This window comes from Onychostruthus taczanowskii, unplaced genomic scaffold (genome assembly GCF_017590055.1).
Source record: "Onychostruthus taczanowskii isolate IOZ18803 unplaced genomic scaffold, ASM1759005v1 scaffold2, whole genome shotgun sequence".
Lineage (NCBI taxonomy): Eukaryota > Metazoa > Chordata > Aves > Passeriformes > Passeridae > Onychostruthus > Onychostruthus taczanowskii.
In genome coordinates this window covers 2819433-2846826 of record NW_024499239.1, presented here as the reverse complement: position 1 = coordinate 2846826, position 27394 = coordinate 2819433, and the positions used below count along the sequence as shown (strand labels likewise).

General features: G+C 38.2%; 1 protein-coding gene across 6 annotated transcripts in view; it reads left to right on the top strand.

The window, feature by feature from the left end:
• The window catches only part of TRMT9B (tRNA methyltransferase 9B (putative)), a 113725-nt gene extending 95162 nt beyond the window's left edge, over positions 1–18563 (top strand). For 4 of the 6 annotated variants that reach the window (XM_041402535.1, XM_041402532.1, XM_041402533.1 and 1 more), the window contains 3 exons: positions 11033–11187; positions 14176–14349; positions 16664–18563. In XM_041402535.1, the coding sequence (XP_041258469.1) occupies positions 11033–11187; positions 14176–14349; positions 16664–17703 (1369 nt within the window). In that variant the 3' untranslated portion in view covers positions 17704–18563. Of the gene's footprint in view, positions 1–6; positions 33–4944; positions 4993–11032; positions 11188–14175; positions 14350–16663 lie in introns of those variants that run through there. The other 2 variants (XM_041402536.1, XM_041402531.1) reach the window with 2 other exon arrangements.
• The last annotated feature ends 8831 nt before the right edge of the window (positions 18564–27394 follow it).

Below are 27394 nucleotides of genomic sequence, written 5' to 3'. Positions count from 1 at the left end.
CGGGGGATGGAGCCGCCGCCCCGCGGGAGCAGGTGAGCGTGGCGGGCAGCGCGGGAGCTGGGCGCGGGGGGATGCGGGGGGCAGCCCGCTCCGCCCCGGGCGGCCCCGGGAGCAAGAGAAAACCTAGCGCTGGGGAGGGCGCAAAAACCCCACCCCAGCCTCACGCCAGCCGAAAAAAAAAAAAAAAAAAAAAAAAAGCGTCGCGGTACATTTCTGCAGATTGAGGTGATCGTCTTAAAAACGCTGCCTGCAGAGCCGGGAGTCATCCCTCTGGCGCTGACCCAGCCCGAGGGGCTAGGATTTGGAGATTGAACTAATTTTTTTTTACACATGTGCGATGTCCCCGCTCCCCCCGTGTGACATTTTAATTGAACGGAGCCGCGGGTTGCAGAGCTGGGAACTAGCGAGGATGCTGGAGCTGAATTTGGTGTAGCACTTGGGGAGGGGACTTTTTACGAAATGGGGGGAATTTACCACGGCAATAGTAAGTTTCTCAGTGGTAGCCTGATTAGTTAAAAATTAAGTACGCGCCGTGTCTTGGCAGACAGTCCTAAGCAATGACCTGGAGCAATCCTAAGCCATAACAGTTCATGATTATTTTCTTCTTTTCCTAGAGGATTCTAAATACTGAGGTATTGCCTCCACATAGAGCTCTCAGCACTGCAGAGTGTTCGCTGCCTAATGAATGTTTGTAAAGGGATTTTCATTCCCGCTGAGCATCAGTGGGAGCAGCCAGAGCTCAGGGAGTCAGCTCACCCGTGCCTTTTCTTTTGCAAGAATTTCTTGCAGAATTCAGCAGCCCTGCTGTGTTGACGTAGTGCACAGGATAACATTCCTTGCTGATAGAGTTGCTCAGGTGAAGCGTGCTGCTGGAGTTTATGATTTTGTGCATGAAACTCGAGAAAGAGAGAAGAAAAACATTCAGCAGCCTCTCCATGAGCAACAGAACTGGTCCTTTCAGGACTTTTTCCTGCCCCTTGATGGACCCTGGAGGGTTGGCTTCATTTTAGTAATTTGTTTTCAGTCTAGCACATTATTTATTATTTCAGTCTAGCACATAAATATATTTATTTCAGTAATATATGCTATTTATAGACCATGTCTTTGAACAGTCTGAAATCAGCCCTACATCAAGGGATAAACACTTCCCATGCAAACTCCCGGATTTGCAGGTATTCTGTCGTCCCTTCTGGATGCATGAATCAGATTATGGGACAGTAGAAACAGTGTAAGGCTCAGTCTTGAAAACTATGATTTGAAAATTCCTGCTTTTAGTTATTATCAGTGGGCTGCCTGAGGTCGGTAAGGTGCTTTATAAGCATAAAGTTAAGCAGATGTCCACATTTGCAGTACCAGGATCTACATGGGCCAGGTCATAGGTCGTAATAGCGACAGAATACTCCTGTGTGACAGAAAACCATGGCTTGAGGGCCACACGTCTCCTAAATTTATGAAGATCAAAGAGATTGGAAAACTACTTCAGACCTCTATATGCTTATGAAATAATTTTTAAATGAAAAAAATGAAGAGTGAAGACACTGGTACTTAAAAATTTTTGTATTTACCTTCATAAATGGACATCAGAGTATCAGCTGAATGACTGGAGAAAAAGAGTCTAACTGTTGAAAAATAAGATAAATACTTGTGTCATAGCCAGGCTTTATGTAACTGACTTAAACTCATGTGACACAGAATCCTGGCTGATTTCTTTTTCATCAGAAAAATTTAAGTGGAACACAGTTGAACAAAGAGCACTGAATAACTTGGTTTGTATTTTGCTGTTGAAATGTATTCCGTTTTGAAGAAAGCTTTACATTCATATCAATATGTAATAATTTCAGATAAATTATTTCAAATAAATTTCGTCTAAACTAATATTTCTTTTGATGCTCCAAATATTGATGTTTGTAGGTATCAACTTTTTTCCTCTATCATATAATAATTTCCTGATTTTGAGAAAAACCACACCTAAAAAGGCCACGGGATTAAAACATTTTCCAAATAGAGAACTTCAGTAGTGTTTATGTGAAATTTCAGCTTCCCCAGGAAGCCTTTTCTTTCCATGCTGATGAGGAAAAAAAGTGTTTTTCAAAGGCCTTTCTCGTCTTTAAAATAGAGGGCTTAGAAATATCAAGTTAAATAAAAAGGTGTCGCTCATACTTTAATGCATTTAAAATGAAATAATCTTTGAGTGAAGGTCTGGTGGCTTATGAAAACAAAGGATCTTTTCTAGGGATTTTGACTACAGCACCACTAGACCTTCACACTGCTCAGTCTAGTGCAGTTACCACTGGAAGAAGCTGTCAGGGACAGACACTTCACACAGGGTTATGCCTCAACCTTTCAGTAACAACATAAAGCAGTTTCTCTGTGTGTGGGTCTAAATCTGAACCCTGATAGGATTACTGGTGTATCTTCAGGAGCCTTTGTCAGCTCATAAACACCCAGTTACTATTAGAGAGTACTTAAGACACTTTGGAACACTAGCCCCAAAGACATATGAGACATCTTTTCTTTTTGAGAAATAAATATAAATGCATGACTTCCTGTAACTAAAACTTAACAAAAAAAAAAAAAAAGTATCAGTCAGATTTTTTAATTTTGTAGGATAAAAAAAAAGTCATAGTGGCTTTGATTTCATTCAAGTAGTCATCTACTGAGGTAACTAGTACCTAGTACTGTCTACCACAAGATCTCTTCTTTTTAAACTGTATTTGGCAAATAAACTGAATACATTTGTATATTAATATTTTAATATAGGAAATTATATGTTCACTTGTAATAAACATGATAATCAAGAGTAGTTTATAAAATGTATCAAGAGAAACCACTTAGTTCTGTAATTGCTGTAATTGATTCTACAACATTTTTTATCTCATCTTGAGATCAAAGGTAACCATTGGCTGCCTCCATTTTAGATCCTACTTGATAATGTGCTACTTATCTTTCTGTCTCTGAGATTTCAGCAAAAGATATGTTTTCAAGTAATTGAATGTCTTAAGTCAGTTTGTAAATAATTTTAAATGGGGAGGTTTTGTGTGTTACAGCAAGTAACATGTAAGCACCAACAGTGATGAGCTCTATGACTGAAAACAAAGGAGAATAATACTACATAAATTAAAACTAATCCAACTGAAAACAGTACTCTAAATGCAAACCCAGAGTGTGAGGAAACAGAAGAAATTTTAAAAACTGTAATTCGAGAACTGTAGAATGACATTCAGGAATAAAACATTCCTGTGAATATCCCTCAGCCTAAAGAATCAAGACATATGGAGAGGATACTTAGAATGACAACAGTACTTGTAAAAGACCACCTTGATTGATTCATCAGGGAAGATGGAAAGTATTAAATATTTAATTCTTGCTTAACTGCTGGAAAATGAGGAGACATGATAATTGTATAGAAATGTTTGAGACATACAGTGACCAAGGAGAAAGAATAGCTGCATTTAAAGCTTATGGGTAGATTGACCTGGTCAAGGGCTTTGAGATAGTGATGCAGGGTAAAGAGTATTTCCAGACAGGTGCTTAACTGACTTAGATTTTTAAAATCCCATTGGTGGAGGGTCCATGTCCTACCCAGTCCACAGTCATTTCCAGTGCTTTTCTATTCATCTTCTTTTGTTTTAAGTGCCCTGTGCGCATCTTCCTTGTTGTAGCTTAAGCTACTCTCTTTTGTCTTCAGTTTTGGTAAACAGGTATTTCCCTCCACTTTGCAACAGCCCTTCTTGTTATGAGATGGTCCTCTCTCAATGTGGGCACTTTGAAACACTTTGAAACAAATTTCTTTCTCCAGGATTTACATGATTTCTGATCTCCTAGATATATACGGTATCTCATAATTGTTCTCTCCTATTTTAATCTCGCTTGAAGTTGAATGTAATGCTTAACATGGTATGCCAGCAGTGCTGAACGTAGGAGAAGGAAAATTTTATGTAACTTGCCCTATTTCTGTGCCCTGATCCTGTTTTTTTCTTTCTTTTCTTTTTTTTTTTTTTTTGGGAGCAGTATATTGCTAAAACCACCATAACAACATAGCATGTATGGTGTTAAATCTGTGAAATGTTATATGGCCCAGATCCACTTCAGCAGAGCTGCTGCCAGTCATCCTATCCTGCCTCCTTCAGTCTTTGTGCAGTTGGTTATTCTTGTCAAAAAGTAATGCTTTGCTTGTGTCTGTTTTGATCTATTTAAACATTTGAATTCTGATACCATTATCGAGTTCATTTGGACCCTGATGATTTGGCCTGGTTTGGTATCATACAAAGAAATTATTGAGGAGTGTCCAAAGCATATTTCTGGACAGGTTTGCTCAGAGTATCCTTCCAGTATGATAGTGAATTTTGATAATTACACTCTAAATATCTTTTTCAAAATGGTATCAACTGTACCATTCTACTGTAATTTCTAAAATCTATACAATTCTACTGTAATTTCTAAAATCTAAAACAACTGTACCTAATTTTTTTTAACTAGAATATGATGAGACCAGGGATTGTACACGTTGCCCTCAGTTTCTCAAAACTAATTTCTTGTGGCTCTGAGACTGTCTAACCCAAGACCAGTGCAATCAGTTCCTTACATACTGTTTATTAGGCTAGTTTAGAAAACTCTGAATTTAAAAGCCCCAACCTATTCTCTCCCTAAGTTATTATCCCTTTTCCACTGATGCATTGACACCTGGTGGCAATTAATATGAATAGTGAAGAAGAAAAACCTAAATACTTTGCTCTTCTCAGCGCTACTTATTATTAGACTTTCCTTCCTGCTGAGTAGGCCAATTTTTTCCTAGGCCCCACTTCTCCTGTGATGCCTGTACAGAGTGTTTCTGTGCAGGATCTGAAGACCCACATCAGTGCACATCCAGCATCACGGGTTTTTGACAGTGTGGGACTTCAGGAGGAAGGGACGCTGTGCTGGGAGGTGATTTGTGACTTTTGATGGGATAGTAAAGATGAACAGACATGAAAAGGGCTGTGAAGCTTCTGCGTGAGTATGCTCCTCCTCTCAGGGTTTTTTTATGGCCAAGGGTCCATGTTTCTGCATTTTCATTTAGCAGAATGTTACCTATCTACAGAATGCAGTTTATGTACTTAGTGAAAATAAATATGTTTACAGTGCAATGTTTCAGGTACATAGACTATGACCCTAAATGTGAAACAGCAAGGGGAGTATTAAATGATTAACTGATCCAAGAATGTGCAGTGAATAGTACTAGGTTTTGTGTGAACTGGAAAACAAAGCTAACAAAATGAGTGTGACAGTGAATGGCTGTCATTTTGAGTTACTAGAGCTTGAACTATAAGCTTATTTTGTCCAACTATAAGCTTATTTTGTCTTGTAAGAGCAGTCTCAGTCCTTTTAATGTTTTGCTGGGACAAAGTTGTTTATATTTTAGTAAGAAAAAATACAATGATGGTGACTTCTTTTCAATCAATGAAATTACTTTAAAATGCTCATTTCACATTTAGTGTTTCATCTAACAGTGGTTCTTGTCAAATGTGTCCCAGCTCTTTATTTTTTGTTTCAGAATTTCCCAAACTGTACTGGAGGAAGGGTTTTGAATCAGGATTTCAGCTCAAAAAGGTTTTAGTAATGCTGCATGGAGCTCTCCTTGCTCTGATTTCAGGCCGTGCATTTTCATGGGATTATAATGGTTCATGCGTGGTTGAAATTAATTACTGGAGGTGTTAGCCTTATGTAAGCAAATTGTGCTCTGTTGTATCCTCTTGCTAAACTTTATTGCAGCTAGTTTAACTGTTCATGACAGCATTGCTATTATTTTGTTCCATTATCTTTTGTTTACTAATATAGCTGCTTTGCTTAATGATTGGTATCTGGAAGCCACTTGGTATGTTGGCATAGACCAGTTTGTTGTCTGCATTATTGAAACAAGAAATCACTGTCAGTCAGAATGGAAGTTGCTGCTATTGAATTTATAAATTCAGTCCGAGGGTGAGCAAAGTTCTGATAAAGAAATCTAAGGTTTGTTTTTCAGAAGGGCTGCAGTGATGTTTTGCTGTTGGAGATTAATTGGATTTTTGTCTTTGCATGAGAAAAATACTGTGATCTATAGTCCACTAGGACTGATCTTGGAATGAAAAGACTGATAAGCTTTGCAAGTAAACTGGAAACATTTCTCACTGAAGGGGTGATTCTCCCTGTTCTGGAGATGAAGGGAGAAATACAAATTGGACTGCCCCACCTTTGACTTAGGTGTTAGTAACAGCTACAAGTGCATGTGTTATTGCTGGAGAGCAGGGTATTGAGGATGTAGACCTAGCCCTTAAGTGATTAATTAGGTTATTGTATGTGTAATCAAGATTTATGTTGCTATGGCAACAAAGAGAGACACAACTGTGCTGAATTTCCTAGATCTTTGAAGCGGCTCTTCTTACCCAAAATGATATTGAGAATTCCCATCAGCATGTGAAAACAAGTGTATCTGAGAGGGGCCCTCATGAATAGGCTGAAATCTTGCCCTGAATTGAGTGAATCCATGCTGCTCATCGAAGTGTTAGAGAAAATAGGCAGTTGCAAGAGAGAAGACGAGGAAGGGCCTGTGGCACAAATTAATCAAGAGCAATTGATTTCAAGACAAATCAGAGCAATGCAGGAAAATGACAGCGTGGTTCCAAGAAGCCATTGACAAAAGCTTTGTGACCTGTGCTGGGTTCTGTGCTTGGCCTCTATAGAAAGGCAAGGAGGAGCTGTACAAGAGCCAGGTCAAGACTTCACAGTATTATATAGAATTGTATCAAGTTAAATAGTCATGATGACATAGCACATGCTAAAGGAGATGGAGGAAGTTGCAATAAATGAAAAGAACGTGGAAGATGAAAATTGAGATAACTTGAAGTAGGTGAGGAGGTCTGCAAGTGATTCAGAACTGCAGGTAATTGTGAAGAGCTTTTGGTATACTGTGGAAGAGGCAGTGTTTTTGGACTGAACACCATCTCCTGAGCTTCAGTTTCAGGACACCCCAGGCATCTGGGAGCCAGCAAATATTTTGTCACTTGAGGATGAGGTATTTAATACCATTAGTCAATACTGTAAATTAAATGCTTTCAAAACCAAGAACAAAAATTCAAACACACTCCCCCTCCCAAAAAAAAAAAACAAAAAACCCAAACATGATTTTTTGAAAGTGTTGGAAATGTGGGTTATTAATTTTGGTTGTTTTCATTTCAAGGTCACTTGCTGAAACGTATTTCTTACTTCAGCAGCAATAAAAAATATACAAGCAACATGACTTTTATTAAAGCAGTATCCTTGAAAAGTTAATTATCTAAAAGGTTGCAGAATGTTAATGGAATGGGAAGAAATTAGATTACCTTAGAGTCAGAGGACTCTTAGTGAGATGTATAGCTATGAAAATATATCTCGTGTTTGTACAATTCCTTGTACCTTCTTGGAAGGTGTAATATTTTAGGGCGGGTTTTTTTTTTTTTTTGTGCAGTTTGTTGGTTTTGGGTTTATTTTTTTTTTTAACAAAGAGGGAAAAGAGCAGTGTAAGATAAAGTCAATGGACTACAACCTATTTACTTCCGAACAATTTGTTAATGTACCACAGTTATATGTGATGGACTGGTGATCCATTTCCCTGCAAATTCAGCAGAATTGAAAATACATCATCCAATATGATCCAGTTTTCATCCAGTTTCCTCATTTAATAGACCAGCTGCAACAAAGGCCTGTACTCTCATGAACAAATCACCAGGAGGATGCCCAGGAAGCACTGAAAGGGAAGAGAATCCTGCTCTTCAGTTTTTATCCGAGCTGCTTGTTTGCAGTTGGTGGATGTTTGTTGAGCTGCACTCACATCTCAGGGACTTGGCAAGACTTGCTGCAGAGTGACTGAACAGTTCAGAGTGACTGAAGAGCTCAGTGCCAATTTACTGCACACTCCCATCTCTGCTCCAAGCCCCTGCATGAGCCTTTTAGCAGGGGCATAAGTACCAGAGAAGAAGAGTTGAGCATGGGAAAAGTATCCATAATTACCACATTCTGCTCCTCTTCACTGGTCTTATCAACCAGCTTCTGGGAAGCTTAAATGAGAGCTGGAGCAGATGCTGAAGCAGTGGGATTTCTGGGCAGATTTTCATTACCTACTTTGCAAAACAGACTTTCCAATTATACAAGAAGTTAAATCCAGAAGTTGGATGAACTTTTTCTACAATTCACGTCCAACAGAGGCACTGACTGTTACTTTCAAAGCAAATAAGTTGTAATGGTTGTTTTTGTTTAGAAGGAGAAGTAGGAGCATTGAGTTTGGCTGGTAAAGTTACATGGGTCTAAGTTTCTGTGGTTTTTTGGTGACAGTATACTTGTGTGAAAGTGGTACAGCTGCGGGTCTGGGCAGACTCCTCAGGTTCCTTGTGTTTTGTAAACATTGAAATGAAGAGGTTAATTGTTGGGACATTTCCTGCCGTGCTGCAAAGTAAAACCTGATGGTATTGTGGATCTTGATGGGACAGTCAAATTGGCAAGTTTGATTTCATCATGTGCCTTAATTTCTTGCCAAATATAAACAATCAGCAGGAATGGAAATTGTTACAAAATGGTGCATTAAATAATTTGGCTTTTAGTATACTACCATTATTCTATTATAACCAAATTATTTTCTTGACAATGTTTATTGAGAATATCTAAAAATAATAACCTCTAATAGTGTGTTGTAAGACATAGAAGTCTCCAGCATGTCCTGTGTTACTGAAGACTCAGTACCAGTTCCAGTGAATGAGAAAGTTAAAGGAAGAACTTAATGGTCTTGGATTCAATAGCAAACAAAGCCAGATCTCAGTCTGCATTGAAATTCAATGTAGACATTTTAGGAAAATAGAGAAAAAAAGACAGTGTTAGGAATTCAGTATGAATGGTTGGAAACATTCTACCTTTTCAGTTCTTTTTAAGAACTGCAGAGGTTGAACAAAGAGCTTCAAATGGAAAGATAAAAGAAAGCACTTGGATACACTGAGCCACATAGTAAACTAAACATGAAATACAAATTAAAGCAAGGAGCTTATCAGGCAGAAAAATAAAAGAAATTAGTCTTTGGAATTACTAGTTATAAATAGAGGACTCCTAGGCAATTGAGCAACCAAACAGAGTATGTTTTGAGGCAGAGAAAAAAGACAGCTGGAGACATGAAACACCTGATTTATTTTATTTTAGGGTCAAATAAAAATAAAGGATTGGGCTTTTGACTCTAAGGAATACTTACTTGAAATTACTGCCACTAACCCGTTCTATGTGGCAACATAACTTGAAATGGATTCTTAGAAAAGCTTGATTGAGTAACTTCTGGTACATGTAATATAATTTCAAGTCTATGTTGCTTCTTTTGTTCAGTCTGTTACAGCTTTTCATTCTTTAAGGAAACTGAAAATGGGCCTAGTAGCAATGTACTATACTGTTTCTGAATTTAATTTGTTATGTATATGTCTGTATTCACCTAGTAAAAGGTGAGCTAATGCAGGATAAGAGAAAATTGTGGATTGTAGAAAAAAGATAAATTAAGGATTGTAAAGATATTGAACATAAATGTTTTGAAGAGAGATATTTGTATATACTACAGTCAGAATAGACTGTGAAAAGTGTTAACAATTTGTCCCCACTTCTTACACAGTACCAGTGAAATGGATCAAGCCTTACATACTATTCTGTAAACATTCACACACACTTGAAGTATGTTGTTTTTTCAGTCACTGGGATTAACTCCCGTTTTTTTTTAATTAAAAAGATTTTATTTGTAGGACAGGTGTAGGACAGGTTGTGTCTGTAGAGCAGCTGCAGTGCCAGCTCACGTTATTTATTACACATATATTTTTAAAAAAATAATGAAAATGTTTTTTCTCATAGATATCATAATTTCTCATATATTCTCATCTTTTCTCTCATACTAATATATTTCAATACTAAAAGTGACAGGAATAAGAATTTTTTATTATAGTTCCTAGATGTATATTATTTGAAAATCAAGGAAAGTAAATTAAAGTCTTTGCTTCTGACCTTTTCAAATGCAGTCAAAGGAATCACTTTTATAATTTTATCTTGATAATACATTGCTTAGTCTGTTTGATGTTTGGAAGCAGGCTTTAATCTCTGTGGAGTTCTTTGACAATTTAATAAGTTTTGTTTTAATAATGGAGAGAAATATTTCCCATATAAACAGGCAGTTTAAATTAGTTTGAAGGATGCCTTAACACTTTGGTATGTATTCTCATCAGCCTTCATCAGATACTCAAACCTCACCTCACTGGTCGTTGGATGAGAGGATAAATTAAGGAAGATGTAAGATTCTCTATGAAGGGATTCAGTGTCTGCATCCACTTGGTATCTACATGAGCTCAGGGGTAATACTTAAACTTCAAGAAGATACCATTTCTTGAATCACTAAACTAAAATACTTTGCTGAGACATGAAGATAGTGGAGTGGAAGTAAGGAAATCAAGGTTTTGTTGCTGAAAAATTTTAGCAAACTAATCACTTCTAGAGGGCTGATAAACCACAAATCACTTACGCATGATTTAGGGGCTTGGGTTTCAGGGACCAGCCTATATTTCAGGTAACATATTAGCAGTTGGCTTATTCGCATTAGCAACAACAAGAAAGTTGGTTCTTAAAATCCTGTTCACAACTGGTTGGGCTGATGATTGTAAAGGTCTTTCCAAGCTAAATGATTCTATGATTCTGTAACCATTCTGCACTTCCACTGAATACAGGCTCTCTTTTGCACCAGATAAGCTTTTACTATATTGGTGAACTTGGGAATGTGCTTATTATTGCATAGGCATGTGCAGTTACATAATGCTTCACAGGGGAGGTGATACATTCACATTTTTTCTCGACTTTCATGAAATAAAATCAGATCCTTTGAGTAAAGACTATTTTATAAATATGACTGGTAGATGGATGTAATTTATGAATATAAGCATACAAGGTCCTGAATTATGCATGCCTATAAAATATAAAGTCTATACTGCAACAGTTTGTGTTTTGTTATGCATAATCTTCATTATGTTTTCAGGATGGAACATGAGGCTACCCAGCTAGAAAAGCAGCACGTGCACAGTGTGTATGAAAACACAGCTGCCTACTTTAGTGATCTGCAGACCAAAGCATGGCCTCGTGTTCGGAACTTTCTGCTGGAACAAAAGCCTGGCAGTCTCATTGTTGATATAGGTAAGCCATTCTTTGAGGTGGCATAAAAGATTGTTTATAAGCTTTGCTAGTTTATCTGTTAATCATATTTAACTTTCAGATCAACTGTTTTTTTAAGTTATTTAAATCTGGTTTAAAATTGTTTTTAAGTCCCAGTGCTAAATGCCATATACCACTTCTTTTCATTCTTCGGCAGTGTATCACGTAGACAGTAAATAAATGTTTTCCCTTATTTTTGTTGTGCTAATACTTAATCTATCCATTTCCCCACTGGTTTAATGGTCTTTCATTCCCCTGGAGCCCTTTTGAAAAAATTATGTTAATAGCCCAATTATTTAATATTTCAGTTTCTTTAGATCACTTGGTTTATGTAACACCAGTCTGCAATTTATTGGTTTTTCATTTGTTCTAAAACTCCTCCTAGCAAGGCTTTTTATTAAGAGAAATCTTCTGATGTGATTGCTGTTAAAAACATTAAAAAAAAACCAACCTGACAATCTTCCTGTGATCCTAAATATGGACAGCATATTTAGGTGTTTTCCTGTTATGGCATTGTCTTCCCTACATGTAGTATTTATACCTGGATTTTCTGTTGTTCCTGCAGACTTTCTGGGGGCTTCCAGGTGCTGGCATGTTTCCTTTGCTTGCATTATGACTTCAGTCCTCTACAGCACATTGCAAAACAAATGCTCGTTTGCACCACTGTGTTTTCCATACTGTTTAAACTAATAAAATACTTTTATTTTAACAAATGTGCACAAGGTTTAACAAAGGTTTAACAAATGTCCACGATAAATTATGCGTCTGCTTTATCCTCTAAGAGAAAAATATTATTTGAATATGCTGTAGGCCATAATCAGAAGATAATATGTAGTTCTCCTGCTGCTGTTGAGCATTACACCAAAATACTTGACTGATGTTATTTTGAGCATGTAGATACTTTTATATGTCTGCACCATTATCACTAATGTCAGGAAATATCCAATGGCCTACACTCACTCAGCTGAGAGCTAGATTGATACTTTTCAGCCAAAATCATTGCCACCTAGAAGTCATTTGCAAATAGAAGTCATTTGCATCTTAGCTGAAGTTTTTTGAGACTTTATCAGCAGTGATTGCTGAAAGCTTAAGGTCACCCTGTTGCAGTCTCATGTGGAGAGAAGATCAGTCCTTACAGCTGCCGATAAGAATACTCCCACTAAGGCACACAAGGTATCTTCTTTTTTGAGGTTTAATAAGATGTACAGGAATCTGACTGTTGTGTTTACTTTTGGCACATATTTAAGGAGGAGTTGCACTAAAGTGACACTAGTGTCTAGTGGCACTAAAATTTTCAAAATGAGATCCTTAATTGGTAATGTTCTTTTCAGTTTAATACTGCCTTTTATTAAAATACCATTTTCTCCATTTGCCTTACTATTTTTTAGTGCTCAAAACACATGAAAATAGCTTGACCATTGTTAGCTTCAAGGAATTAATCTTCCTGATGGCTCATTTAAAAGTGAATCTCTGGCAAATGCAGATTTTTATAATACTGGGATTATTGATGCTATTTAGCTTCATTCCAGAGAGGACCCTGTACTTCCAAAGACTCACAGTGATTAAAAAGGACTTCGCCAAAAGCCGTGTGTTAAGCAACTGAGTCTTCCGAATTCATGATGGTTGGATAAATGTGTTCCTCTGCAAACACAGTAATGAATAATAATTTACAAAAATATTTAAAATTTGTAGTTTTCTAACATACAGAGCTTCATGTATTATTGGATATATTCCTTGGACTGCATTAGCCATATTAGTATTTTCCATTTTTTTCAAGTGTTACTTCAAAGAATAGTGCTTGCTTTTAGCTGAGAAATACGCTCTTTTTCACCACTGAAGTGTTGTTATGTTCTGCAATAGTTCCTGTGCTGTCTCTCTAGATAATGGTGCACATTAACATCACCGAGAGCAGCAGTGCTGCAAGAAGCAGTGATGTTTCTAAAGATAACTCCAGGCCTTTAAATTGAATTACCAGTACTGAGATGATTCTCTTTGCCAAGCTGCTACCCCGTTGCTTGGCTGTCAACTTTCAGAAATTATTCCTAGCTAGTGACCCAGAGCTGCAGTGAACGGCTCCCAGTATAATTTTGAAAAGTGCTTGTTATGCATAAGGCATTGAGGGATCCACTGAAAGATTTCAATTCTCTGCAGCACAGTCCTTGAGAAGACAGACTTTTGGGTGGAAGACATTCTGGAAGAGTTCATTACATTATACATGGGTTATAATGCATTGGCACAAAGTCAAAAAGAGGATGTGCCTGCAATATGGAAAGAAGTTCTATGATTTATGGTTATTTTTGAGTCTGTATCTAAAGTAAAAATTTTCCACTCTGAGTTGTGTCAATGGCATTTATGGTTTAGGACTTCTTGAGAGAAATGGGATGCACTGGAGAAGTACTGCATGGAGTTAAGCAAAGGAAAGATATCTGTTACAGATCACCAAAAAGACATAATACACTGGCTTCAGGAAATCCCCTGGACAGAAAGTAGTTGGCAGCTGGAATGGCACTGGGGAAAGGGGCCTTTAGTGCTTATCCTCTCGTCCTCTCCTGGGTGCCCATTTATGCTCATTGTTGGTAACAGGATACCAGGCTATAAAAAGATTCAGTATGAAGCAGCGTGGTTGGGTTTTTATTCTCAAAGATGTACAATACAGAGGACATTCTTTCCTCCTCCCACCTGCACTTATCCTTGTTCCCCACAGAAATACAGATGACCTGCTATTATACAGGACTGTGTAATGACTATTTTTGTTAGTAATGTTGGTACTGTTACAATCCTAATAGTGTGAACATACAATTTCAACAATCCAAATGAGCCCTGCAGCAGATAGGTGAGTCGGCACAAACCCTCTTTTTGTTGGCCAGGAAAATTTAGGATTAGGAGAGCCCATATATTATTTTCACTGCTTTGGGAGGGAGAGCAAATGTTTGGAATATATGACTTCTGACCTAGTATCCTTTTCTTTAGGTTGTGGAACTGGAAAGTATCTCAGTGTCAACAGTCAGGTGTATAATCTGGGCTGTGATTACTGTGAAGGACTGGTAGAAATTGCAAAGAAGAAAGGTGATGAAGTTCTGGTGTGTGACAACCTTAACCTTCCCTTTAGGGATCAGTGCTTCAATGCAGTCATTTCAATTGGAGGTAAGCCAACGTACCTGCATTCTGGCCCCAGCAAATGTGAATTTCTGAGTGTTCTTTTCCTTCCATGTGGCTTCATTTCAGTTAATTGTTTTGAAACAGTTCCTTAGAATTACAGAAGATAGAACTGAAATTAATTTAGTCAACCTGAAAAAACAAAACTCCCATTACTCAAGAGGCACTGTTGACCAAGGAAATATGCATATCACTTGTTTGTTTATATGTGGTAGAGAAAAGATTTCCTTCCAGCATGCATTGTAAACAAGTGAAAACGAATCTAAACATGGCTGTTCAAAGCTTAAGGAGATTAGATGCTCAAGACAAACTCTTGGTTTCTCCACAGCATCTGTTTTGATCAGCAAATGCATTGAAATGAAAACTTTATTGCAGAACTTGGAACTTAGGTTAACTATTATGTGTAATAAATTCAAATTTCTCTTAGTCATAAGAACTCAGATTCATACAAGTGCTTGTTGTCTAAAATGACCACAGCATCTCTGCATCTTAACTCTTGTGACCTCTCTTTTTGAAAGCACTACTCGTAATTTGAGCAGTATAATTTGCGAAGTGTAGATAAAATAAGAGTACCCAGTTACAGTCTAGGTTTTTAGCTCTAGTCCTTATTGAGCTTCTTTCAGGATTTTTTAATTCATCAGCAGAAGTACAAAGCATGATAATTATTATTGATAGCAGTCAACAAACTACTTGAAATGTGATAGAAATTTATTTTAAAATACATCTTTCACATAGACAAGAGGAAGGAAAGGGTGACTAATACACAAGCAGTAATTACACAAAGTAATCATATTACTTTGCATTCATGTTGACTAGTTAACCAGTGAGCCCTACGCACATTTTAGGTCTCGTAGCATCATTTCAGTGCTTATCAGATCAGCTGACTTGGAAGGATAGCATACCTATCTGGTGTTTATATCAATTATAAGCCTGACAAGTTTAAAAGTTCACATGCTATTTCAGTACATTGAACAATAATGGATTTTAATCTCTCTTGAATAGAGAAATGGTATGCCTGTGTCCGTCTAATTCTAAATAAAGTAGTTTTCATCCTATTACAGAGAAAAACAAGTATTTATGTACTTAGTCAAGTACTCTTCTTGGATTTGTTGGTATAATCATGTTTACAGGATTGATTTTTCTGCAGAATCACCAGAGTGATTCTAACTAGAAGGAATATTTAACCCCTTAAAGAATTTGCACAGATTCTGTTTGTTGATTGTCATTTCTTTCTGGTAAATTAATTAAATGCTGTCTCTGTCAGTTCTGATAAAATTTTGCAGGAGGTTCTGTGGTGATATATGGCCTAACTCAAGTATAGGAAAATATCAGTTCCCTTCTCCCTATTCTCTGACAAATTTTTTTTTTTCCAAAGTTTGAGAAAAAATTCCTTGGAGTCAGGAGTACAAAACAAACACTGGAAACAAACACTGACTACATAGATGGAAACTCTTCTCAGAGTTGTCTATTTTGTATTCTCAGCAGCTTGTGAGAGTCTTGTTAATATTAACTGCCAAGAATGCTTTTCTTGGCTTGTGATAATAATTTTTTTCTCCCTTGGTAATTTAATCATTGTTTTGAATAAAGAGAGGGCTAGTTGGATGCACTTTTCATAATGGCAGTGTTGAACTAACACTCTTTCTACAACTAGAATTGGCTACTGTCTAGCAGCACATATAATCAAATTTTTCTGAATTTATAGAGAAATGTCTTCAGGTAAGAGCATACTCTGTTACCTGCTGTTCTGTGGGTAGATTGAATGTTTTTCATGTAGAAGTGGCTGGCTCCAAGTCCACTTGAAACAAATCATGGAATCAGTCCTCTTCACATCCCTGAATCACATCTAGTACTGATGGCATACAGAGCAACATGACCAATGTGTCCAAGCTCAGTACAAGTTATTGCCTCTCAGAGTTTAGAGCGAAAGTAGTTCTCTTAGCTATTCTCTGACTGTTAGGCATTTAAGGGAAATCTTGCCATGAAACAGTGTGTTATGGGTCATGCAGAGAAACAGAAACCTTCAGCTTGTAGGCCTGACTTTTCTTGAATCCCTGTTTTGGGATGAGATTGGTTTTCTTCTTCCAGATTTTCCTTTTTTTATCTATTGAACATAATCATAAAAGAGAGCAGTCTGAAGTGAACCTCCATTGTGGTACCTATAAATTCAGCACTGTTGCTGACTTGCAGCAAGTGATAATCTGGAATGAGGCAACTGAAATGATTTAACATGTAGAACAGGCTGAAGATGGAAATGCTTTGTCTTTACTAATATTCAGTACATAATACCTTTCTTTTTTCACAGTGATACATCATTTCTCAACTAAACAAAGGAGAATCAAAGCAATAAAGGAAATGGCAAGGATATTGACACCTGGAGGCCAAATAATGATTTATGTTTGGGCTATGGAACAAAAGAATCGTCGCTTTGAGAAGCAAGATGTATTTGTTCCATGGAACAAGGCCTTGTGCTCGCGCCATTTTTCAGAATCAAATCAATCTGGAGATAAGGGTGAGTTTGTCCATACTGGGAAAGGCCAAGACATACATCCTGCACAGCTTGTCATCTCTGAGTGCAGCTACCAAAACAATCTGCAGCCAGAAACTGATTCAAAACATTCCCGCAATATGGACCATTGCTTCCCCAGAGCCTGCTGCATGAAAATTTCTGAGGAAGAAAACAGATTTTACAGTGCTCTGGGAAGATCTTTCCGCTCATGGTTTTTCTCCAGATCCCTTGATGAATCAGCCCTGAGAAAGCAAAGTGACAAAATGAAGCACCTGAAACACGAAGGAGTGTGGGCCAACAGCGCCATAGCCATTCAGCATTCACGACACTGCAGTTTGGATTTAGGTCACCATGGGGCACTGTTAAATGAACAGGGCTTAGATGATGATGATGATGTATTTGTGGAAAGCCTGTCTCTCAAAAAAACACAGTGGTCGCCAGCCACAGATGCACTGAAGGATTTAAGTTTAAATGGAGGACACCAAAGTGTAGCTCAGAGCAAGGGGGACAAAGCTTCATTTATAAATGGCCCAGTGGAAGACAGGGACTGCATCTGTGATTGTAGTAAAGATGGTGCTGGTAAGTCTGATGCCAGCAAGTTTTTCAAAAGAACTTCAACAACTGACTCCACTGACTCAGCTTTGGATTCAGCAGTGTCTGTTGGGGACCAAACTGATTCCATGTTGGATACAAAGGCCTTCATGCGTTATTACCATGTTTTTCGGGAAGGAGAGCTGAGTTCTCTGGTAGAAGAGAATGTGCCTGAGCTTCAGATACTTTCTTCCTGCTACGACCATGGAAACTGGTGCATTATTGCAGAGAGAAGAGGAACATAGCTCTAAAGAGAACAAAGCAGAATCCAGTGGCTGAGGATTTTAAGCTCTTCCTTGTGTTACTGTGATTGTGCAGTGTGACATGGAATTTGAATCTTGTAGTTGTGTGCCATTCATTTTTGAGTTATTATCTATTAACTATTTAACTAGCTAATGCAAGGTCTGTATATAGGAATGTAAGTGGTAGACAATATTTATGTTTTGTTAAACTTTTATGAAGTTCAAACTGTAGAGTTTTATATTGCTGTTAGCAAATAACTGTGTTTTAAAATATACTTTTCTATTGAGAAATAAACCTTTTTATAAAACAAGGATCAGGGCATCTTTTATGAGAAATATCCTCTCCGTAGAAAGTCTGGTCTTTGTTCTTCAGATGCCAGAAGTTTGTCACATTGCTCCCTATTCTTGAAGTCCTATAAATGAGACATAGACACTATGTCTAAAGTTGTACTTGACTGTACACTGGTAGAGTGCATGCTGCAGAACTGGGAGCAAGCATGATCCCAGTGCTCCTTAGTTGGGAGTGGAGTTATTAATGGGCAAAAAACTCTGTATCAAACTAGCTCTGCATATTCTGTCATTTTATTTGGGAGTAAATGACGGCACAGATTGAGGACAGTATTTTTTACTTTTGTTTTAAAAATAATTTTATTTGTTTCTCAGGTGTAGGTGGAGTTTTATGTGTTAGCTCTCAAAAATACTTTTGCTTTGCTGTAGTTTTTCATTGGCTATGTGTATATAAAAATCAGAGGGATTTGTGAGAGTGTGAGTATTATGTAAAGTTCTAAAATATCAAATCATCGAAATACATATATCTTTTTGATAAGCCTGGGAAGCTAAGATTAATAAAAATGCAATGCATATCTGGTCAGCTGTTGTATTTACTTTTCTTGTTCACCGACATGAGAATATATATAAACGGTGTGTTAAATAATGTAGACAGGACGGGGATAAGCCCAGTTTGCACATAAATTACAAATTCTTGTCTTGTGAAGTTTACATGAACCTTTTGAGACCTAAGTGATGATGGTTTACACAGCTTTCCTATTCTCTCCAAGACATACCATCACTATCCATCTGTAGTAGGTTGTAGCAGTTTATAGTGCTGGGAATAAAAAGCACCAGGCCTCAGAAGATCAGCAGTGGAACTGCCAACAGAAGTGGGCTAGAAGAGGCTAATTGCCTCATTCGCACAGAGTTACTCAATTTCTGGGCTTAATTCATAGTCAGTGGTTGCAGGGCAGGGCACATCGTCAGCTAGTGTGATTTTGTGACCTTTAATGGAGCTGCACAGATTTCCCCCTTCCTCTCTCCTCCCCAAAAAAAACCCTAAAACCCCTTTTGTTACAGCAGTTTTAAAGAGCTGTATAATTAAGATGTCCGCCCTATTATTGAGCAAGTAGCTTTGAATACAAGGCAATAGGAGTGAAATGCCAAGCTTTTCCAGTCTATGCTGTATGAACAGGTGGATTTGGGATTGTTCAGTAGAAAACCTTGATGGTGCTGAGTATTTTTGATGTAGCTTCCCAGCTGTTAATTGCCACATGTATTACAGATTTGTTTCCTGGAGCAATGTCTTCAAGTGATCATTTTTGTCTTCCTCATAGCTTGAGATCCTTATACTTTATCCTTCCTGGGTCTGTACTACTTGCACACCCCACAGACCTTTGAAATAAAAGTGTGGCTAAAGAACCATACATTTGAGGCTTCTGGAATACCATTCCACTCTAATCTGAATGTTACTGTCAATGCAGCCTGGGGCTGTGGCTTTCAGTTGCTGTGTATGAGCCATACTGCAGAAAATGGCCCATATTCCCTGCCTCACTGGCTCCAGCTGCTCCTGGCTGAGGGGGCTGCATCTGCTGCATCCTCAGGCTCCAGATTTAGTGCCAAAGTACCCATATTGCAGAGCCAGCATGGATTGTGCTGAGATCCACACCTCGTTTGCAACGTGGTTGTGTCAGGCAGGGGAGGCCTGCCTCTTTTATTGGGAATTTCTGGATGAGATTGAGAATTTTGAAGGAGAAGTGAATTGCTTCCAGATAAAGTATGCCAGTGGATATTCAGCACTCCTGGAATTTGGGCTGCATTTAAGAAAGAGGTAGATTATTATCATGCTGTGTCCAATTCTGAAACTTCATCCCTAAATGCCAGCACGGAGAAACTTCATTAAACACATATAAAAAAATTATTAAGTATTATTAATCTTAACTGACAGCTGAGTTTAGTTATTTGGGAGAAAGAACACCACAATTTTGTTGTATGAACTTCTACAGTCTGACTGTAACATGTTCACTGTGTGGTTAAGTAGACTGATGAAATTTGGGGTAAACTGAGAAAGGAAAGATGTCCATTCTCTTAGAATATAGACTTGTTATCCTTGCAAGAGGCTGAATCTGTGTCAGGCTCCAGTTAATATTTCTTGCTCTATCTGTTTGAATAACAGTTGTCCCCTCAAAGCTGCTGAAGTACTTTGAACCACTTTTGTGTTTGTAGACTTTCCATGCATCATTTGGTTTGACGTTCTTGCCCTGGGATGCTTTTCACAAATACTTATTTCTGTATTGAATTTTCTCGTGTTTTGAGTTTATGCTGGGTTTGGATTGTATTCTTATAAATTGCTGGGAGAAGGAGAGGGCAGGTTTGGTAAGCAGCTTTTTCTTTCTTCCCCAAATATTCAGTTGTCCTCTGAGGATGTATCATCACCATGTAACATAATTTTTATGGAATGGGGTCAGTCAGCTGAGGTTGTGACTGTGAAGTCTGCACAGCAAACCTTTATTCTTGCAGGCAGTCTCCCATCTATTAATGGAGCCTGCCTGGATCAGTAACAGCTTCATCATCTCATAAACCAGATTATCTTGCTCAGAGCATGGTGAAGGTCTCTCTTGAGTGGTTTCTGTTTTGAGGAGTCATATGTTAAGGAAAAGGTAATTTCCAGCAGAATCCGTGTGATCCCAGATTTTAATAGCTTACAGACAAAGTTAATGTGTTCAGAGAAGTGGATATACCAGTAAAAAGTACAGTAAATGAATGAACAAGTAAATAAAACCCAGCTGTCCTTGAATGCTTAAACTTTTGGCAATGTCAAGACTGTAATATCTGGCTGTTATAAGGTAAAAGGCAAATGTGTGTTTACATTGCTTGTCTGATAACTGGGCAATAATCTTGTCTCAATTCTGCTGATAAAAAACTTGCTTCTGGCTTTAGTGGGCTTGGATTGCTCCGAAGGTGCTTATGTAGCACTAAGTGGCACATGGAGAAGTTTTGATGACATGAGAAGGATGCCCTGGTATCTTACAAAATTAATTCAGGTGGAACTTCCTGTCTATCAGTTTCTGCCCATTCCTCTCGTCCTATTGCTTGGCACCTCAACTGCAATAAAAAACACATTGAACAGACTTATTTTTCCAGGACTAATACAGTTGTAATCATTGATAAATGTTTCTATTAAAAGCGTGTGTCATTTTTCTGGTACTAACAGTGACTAATTTACTTTCTTCCAAGCTCGTTGTGTAGAAATTTTAAAATCACAGTTGAGAAATGAAAGCTAAAAACGTTTCAGCTGACTTTTCTGGTACTTGTTTTTATACAGGTTACTTAGAAGCGCATTTCAAAATGCTGAGTGAAGAGCTGTATGTTCCACCAGCAAAATCTTGCTAATGAACTGCTTGGGTAGGTTCTGAGTAGAAATAATAGCTGTGTCCCTGCATCCTCTGCTGTGTCATGTCTCCATCAGGCTGCATCCATTGGGCTGTATTACTATGGACAGTGTGTTAAATCTGCTGCACTACCCATTTTCTTGCTCAGCACTTTTACAGGATTTGGGACTGCTTCAGTACTCAGGAAAGTGAAGTGTGTCAGTGTTAAATATATGCAAGTGCGTCTCTCTTTTGTGAGTTCAGCTTTTCTTATTCTTACAGTATATGAATTCTGGCAGCTAGCCATAATTTTATCTTCCAGTCTGCTGGTGAATACCAGGCTTAGGTACTGCTCTGGAGTCGATTCTATGTCCATACATGGAATCTATTCTTTAGTATTAAACAGATATAAATCCTACTTGGTTAAAATATAATTTTCTATAGAATGTGTGTGTCTTCACATTAGCTAATAAATATATAGCCCCTGAAAATCAGTGTCTTGGAAAGCTCTTAATGAATGTTAAATTTGAGAAGACCGTGTTAGTGCTGTTTTCTCATTAAGTTAGACACATGGACACAGTGTAGAACAGGAATGCACAGGGGTTTGCTGTGGAGCAGAGAATCTCTGCCTTTGAACCATTTAAGCTATCTCTACATATTCCTAGAGCTTGGGGTGCTTGAGGACAGCAGATGCCTCTGTTGCTTTTGTGGCAATTCAGTACCTGCACCTGGTTCTTCTACAAGTGCTCAGCAGAGATAAGTTGTCTTAAAAGAATACAAATTGTTCTATGCTTTAAAAAAGCAAGCAACCAACCCCCCACCAAAACCACCACTACCACTAATAAAAAACCCTGGTAGGGGTGATTCAGCAATTATGATCATATCTAAGCAGAAGTAAAAATGTGGAAGAAGGAAAAAGAAAAGAAAGATGTGTGACACTCATAGCTTTGCAAAGGTTTCTGTATATAAATTCTCCATCCCTTTAGCTTTGTTGGCAAGGTGCTATGCTCTGCTTTGATGAGGGTTTTATGGATGGGACAGTGGATGCAGGAACAGTGAGATGGTATTAGGATGCCCTCTTCAGTTGTGACAAAGTATGTTGACTTCTGCAAAATTTTCAGTTTGTTGTTGTTTTTTGTACAGCATCTCAAATTCTTTTTTCTGAATGAAGAAAGTATTTCTTGTGACAGTTTCATTTTGAAACTGTCACAAGTAAAATACGTAAAATATATAGCTGAAGATACCTCCTGTTACACGTGTGATAACAAAGAAGTCTCTGTGTGTGCACAATCATATTGAAAGCTGATGCTCTTCTTGCACAGGATAAAAATAAGTCATTTGTGAGAGGCATTTTGGTGAGGCAGCATCATGTTCTTCTCTGTGTCTCTCTTCTGCATGTTTGCAGAAGACACTGTGCTACCTGTCAGAATTACTGGGAATAAATTGACCCTTCATATCTCTGATTCCTTACCACAGAACTGACAGGATAGTCAGGTTTAATTCTGACCAAAGTATTTCTTGTGAAAGGAGGAATTGGCTATTTGGGCAGAACAAATGCTGTAGAGCAGAGAAAGGACAGATACTCCAGACAAGGTTAAACCTCTCTACTTAAAAAAGGGAAAGCAGAATGTTTTATGGCTCACTAGCCAAAGCTGTATTCCAGTGTGTCCAAGAGAATGCAAGAGATGAGACAATGAAAAATTGAATAGAGAGCTAGTTGCACACAGCATTTCCAGGCTGGTTTAAACTCGTGTTTTATTCCATGATGTAGCCTGCTGAAGGTCATTGCCTGTACTGAGCACTACCAGCAACTATCAGCATCAATAACCATCAAGAGTGCTCGCTGCTTCTTGGGATCTGGCCCTCTCCACTTTACAAAGACTGGCGTTCTAACATTGACCACTGGACCATTAAAAATATTTGTCTAATTCCTGAGTCATAGGTTTAAATAATGAGCAGATACAAATGTATCTCTTTATACATATATTACATATATCATTATTTTAATGCAATTTCCCCCCCTCCCCCGCATATGTTAAATGCTTTAGTTACATTATAACACAATGGTAAGTAGCCCTTGGTGCAGTTTCAGAGAGGGAAGCAAACAATTGGACAGTGAGGAAGAAAGGAATAAGCCATGAGTACAACTGAGCTGCCAGCCAGAGTGTTTGGATGGTGGTAGTAGGAAAGAAAGGGAAGGTGCTAGGACAATCACATTAAAGAGCATGACAAAAAGTTGCTCAAGCTTGTGAAATCTGACCTCATTTAGGAAAAAAATTACCTCGAAATCTGATTAAAAGTATTCCATTGACTTTCGTGGTCATTTTATTGGTTGTTCTCAGAAATCCCTGCTTACCCTGGGATTTTCCTTTCTGTGGGTCAGAGGAGAAACAAAGATCCCTGGGAGATTTAATTTATGTTTAAATATAAAGTGGAGCCATCCATTTAATAATGGAACAAATGTTTGGCTACAGTTTCACAGGGTTGTTTCCGTAGTCCCTAGAAGAGTGAGCCACAGGCACACCCAACACTTTTGCTCTCTCCTGCCTCTACCTGAGATTCACGAGAAAATAAAAGTTAAAAAAAATAAAACCTGTGCATGAAGGGCAGACTGGGGCTGTGACACATTCTCACCTGTTCTTTGAGCTGGGTATTCAAAGCCCCAAAACTTTGCATGTTTATTCTTATTTGCCATGGAAAATACCTAAGGCTTGTCTGGAGAGACCAAATTCTGAAGAGAAAGGAAGCTTTTAAAACTTACCTGTGAAAAACCAGTGATTCTGTACCTGAATTTGCTCCGAGTTACAAGCACTGATTTTGCTGGTGTTTGGGTCGACCTCCCAAATGGGAACTTTGCCACCCAGAGTGCATGTCTGCTGTACGCACCCCAATGTGTCCCCAGGTGCAGCTTTGCCTTTCAGTTCTCACAAAGACCTTACAGGAGATGTAAGTGATGTGAGCAAAGCAGCCTTTTGACTGTGAACTGAATTTGTAATTGGCGTATCTATGAAATAAACAAACCATTAGTGTCTCCGAGCAGGTTAACCACAGGAGCCCCTCAATCCGCGCTGGATCGTGTCTCTGTGGTAACGTATTAGGCTCTGGCTTGTTGAGAGTAGAGAAGCCTAAAGGAGAGCTAACTGGAGACAGAGTATCAAAAAACCCATGCTCAAGTGGATAAATACAAGAAAGAGATTTAATACAGCAAATGCATAAACAGTTTCGACATTCTTAAACTGAACTTTGAAATAAACAAAAAGTCATGTGCAGCGATAGCCATTTGGTGATAATAAATATGGAGATTTCAGGAATGGTGACATGAAAATGGAACACTAGCAATGAAACCAAAGTAAAGAAAAATTAAATTTTCATGTACATGGGTCAGAAGGGTTGTTGCCTATGTGTAGCAGGATATAAGATACCTATGTGAAACCATGGAATGGAAGGATGATCAAGAGAAGGGAGAGATGAGTGCACATTCCCAAAATTCTACACTTAACTCACTTTACATCCCTGTGGAAATGTCACTCTTAGGTGACACTTCCAGTCCCTTCCTCCCATACTGCGGAGGACTTGGAATGACAGTGATGTTCATACACCATTGTGGTCCATATCTGAGCTGCATCTTTGTCAGGGGATATTTGGCAGGGTGGCTTCTCTGAGGTGTCAATTCACTGAGGGCTGTCTTGGTTACATCGAGCTGACAGTGTGAAAATCATCACTGCAGCCTCTAATACATACAGACTCGTTCTCTTTCTTAAACACAAGGGGAGTAACCTGATCAAGGAGATACCAGGGCATGATCTGGGGCTACTTTTCAGCTGGTTTGATCCCTACGGATTCTGTGTGCCAAAGCTGGATTGTTCCTGGATTGGTTGGTTGTGTGCAGAATAATGTGAAATGCATTTTCTGCCAAGGCTGAAATCATTGCTCAGTGTCATAGTGGTCTCCTGGGTTTGTGTGCCTGCTTACCCTCAGAACAAGTGCACATGCTTGAACAAATAAGTCAGAAGGATTCAGAAATGGAGGAAGGAGAGAGACAATAGGTAGGAATATTCATAACAGTGCTGGAGAATACCACAGTTAAAAAAGAAATGTTAAATGAAGAAGTTAAAAAAATTACTAAAGGAAATGAAGAAAAAATGTGAACATGAAATATAAGGCAGTGTTTTTCTCATGTAAACCAGCCAAGAGTCTATTTAGAGGACCATAGGAAGTTTCTCAACATATTTTTTAATTGAGAAATAGAAAAAATTAAAAGTAAGACCTGATCACCATATGGTTGGACTGCAGAAGCTTTTATGGGATCATTAGTTTGGGATTTATGTAGGAAAATTAGCTTTTGGGTCTTAAACAGATTCAGCTTATAAATAACTTCTCAGGACCTAGGTGTATATTGAGGTCACTTCAGATCAAGTTGTGTAATCATTATCAAACCTAAAATTCAGATCTGTGGGATTTGGGTGTGAATGGCACTGCTGGTAGAACCAAATTTTATTTTAAACTACTTACTATATAACTTCATATTAAAAAACCCCAAACATGTCAGATTATCTTTCAGGATCCACATGCCACTCATCTGCGGTAGAGGAGCAAGGCAGAAGAAAATGGAATATGGATCTGACGCTTTAGATAGCACACTTTGGAAAAGTACAGAAAGAGGCACTGGGAGAGCAGAAGTGCTGTCCTAAGGAAGTGAATGCCAAAGGTTCTTGCGGCCAGGAAACTATATTTAGAAATTTTTGCCTGTAAGAAAACCCCCTCTGTTTAATTCCTCACCAGCTGGACCTTGTGATTTCTCAGCAAGGCTGGCAAAGCGCAGCATTGCACCAATGCCATCTCTCACAGCACGTGTGGGACAGCACCTGCCTCGGTCTGTGGGAGCTCTGCAGTCAGCTCAGATGGCTTTGACATTTGTCTGGCCTTGCAAAATCCCTTCACAGATGCTGAACATTCAGTGACCACTAAGACAAGAGTCTAAATCATCTAGGAATCCTAATGAGAAAGCAAAATTGTCTTCATATTTTTGTTGTTAGTCAGATTAATGATAACATATAGTGAACTTTTCTAAGGTCATCAGAAATTAAAATGTACTTTCACTTTCTAAATATTTACACATAAATTATTAATAAGGAAATCAATGATTCTGTTTTAGTAGAAACAATAAATCCAGCAGACTGTTAGTTTTGAGAATAAATTTATGTTTATTTATTAGTACTTTATTGGCTTCCAGAGCTATGTGTTACTGATATTTTCAATGTTAGGAGGGGAAGTACTTGGCCAGGTTCTTTCATTAACCAAAGAACATGATTATATTTAAAATAAATCCCTATTGATTGTCCCGTCTGTGCTTCTCTTGAATATTTGAATACACTAATGAAATAGAGATGAAATGCAGGTGATCCAGTAATAATATTGTTTTCTACTGCAATGGTAATATGTGTAAGGTCAATTGAATACTGTCTGAAGTGTTTCACTTAACTAAATAAAATGAAGAAAATCTTCAGTGTTCCACTAGGTGTCAGTCAATCTATTTCTTTGGTTAAATAGGCTCTGTAGAAGAAATTTGAGAGCAAAAGGCTGATGCCAAGCTGCTATAAAAATAGTTACATTTTTTGTGAATTCCAAACAGAGGTATATTGAAAGAATAAGACCAAATGGATGACTTTTTAATTTTAATTGTGCCTCTATTTTTTTCCTTTGCTTTACAATTTCCATTTAACAGCAGTCAAGAAAGCTCCCACAAAATCCAGCCCTGACACTGCTCCAGGGAAACAGGGGAGAAGGAAGGAAGAGGAGAAGTCTGGCCTTGACTGTGGAGACTCTGCTTGGTTATTTCATGTCGGTCCTGAGCCAGCAGCAGCAGGATTTGAACCTTTCAAGGGGAGGATGCCCAAGACAGCAGAATCCAAAAACTTTCAAGAAAGCCCCAAAGCATCAAGCATTTGAACTGCCATTGCACTAAAAGGAAATGGCACCTTTCCCAGTGCAAGGCATGACAAGACCCTTGGGAAAGGTCTTCAGAGTGCAGGAACATCTGTGCAGGAAAAGAG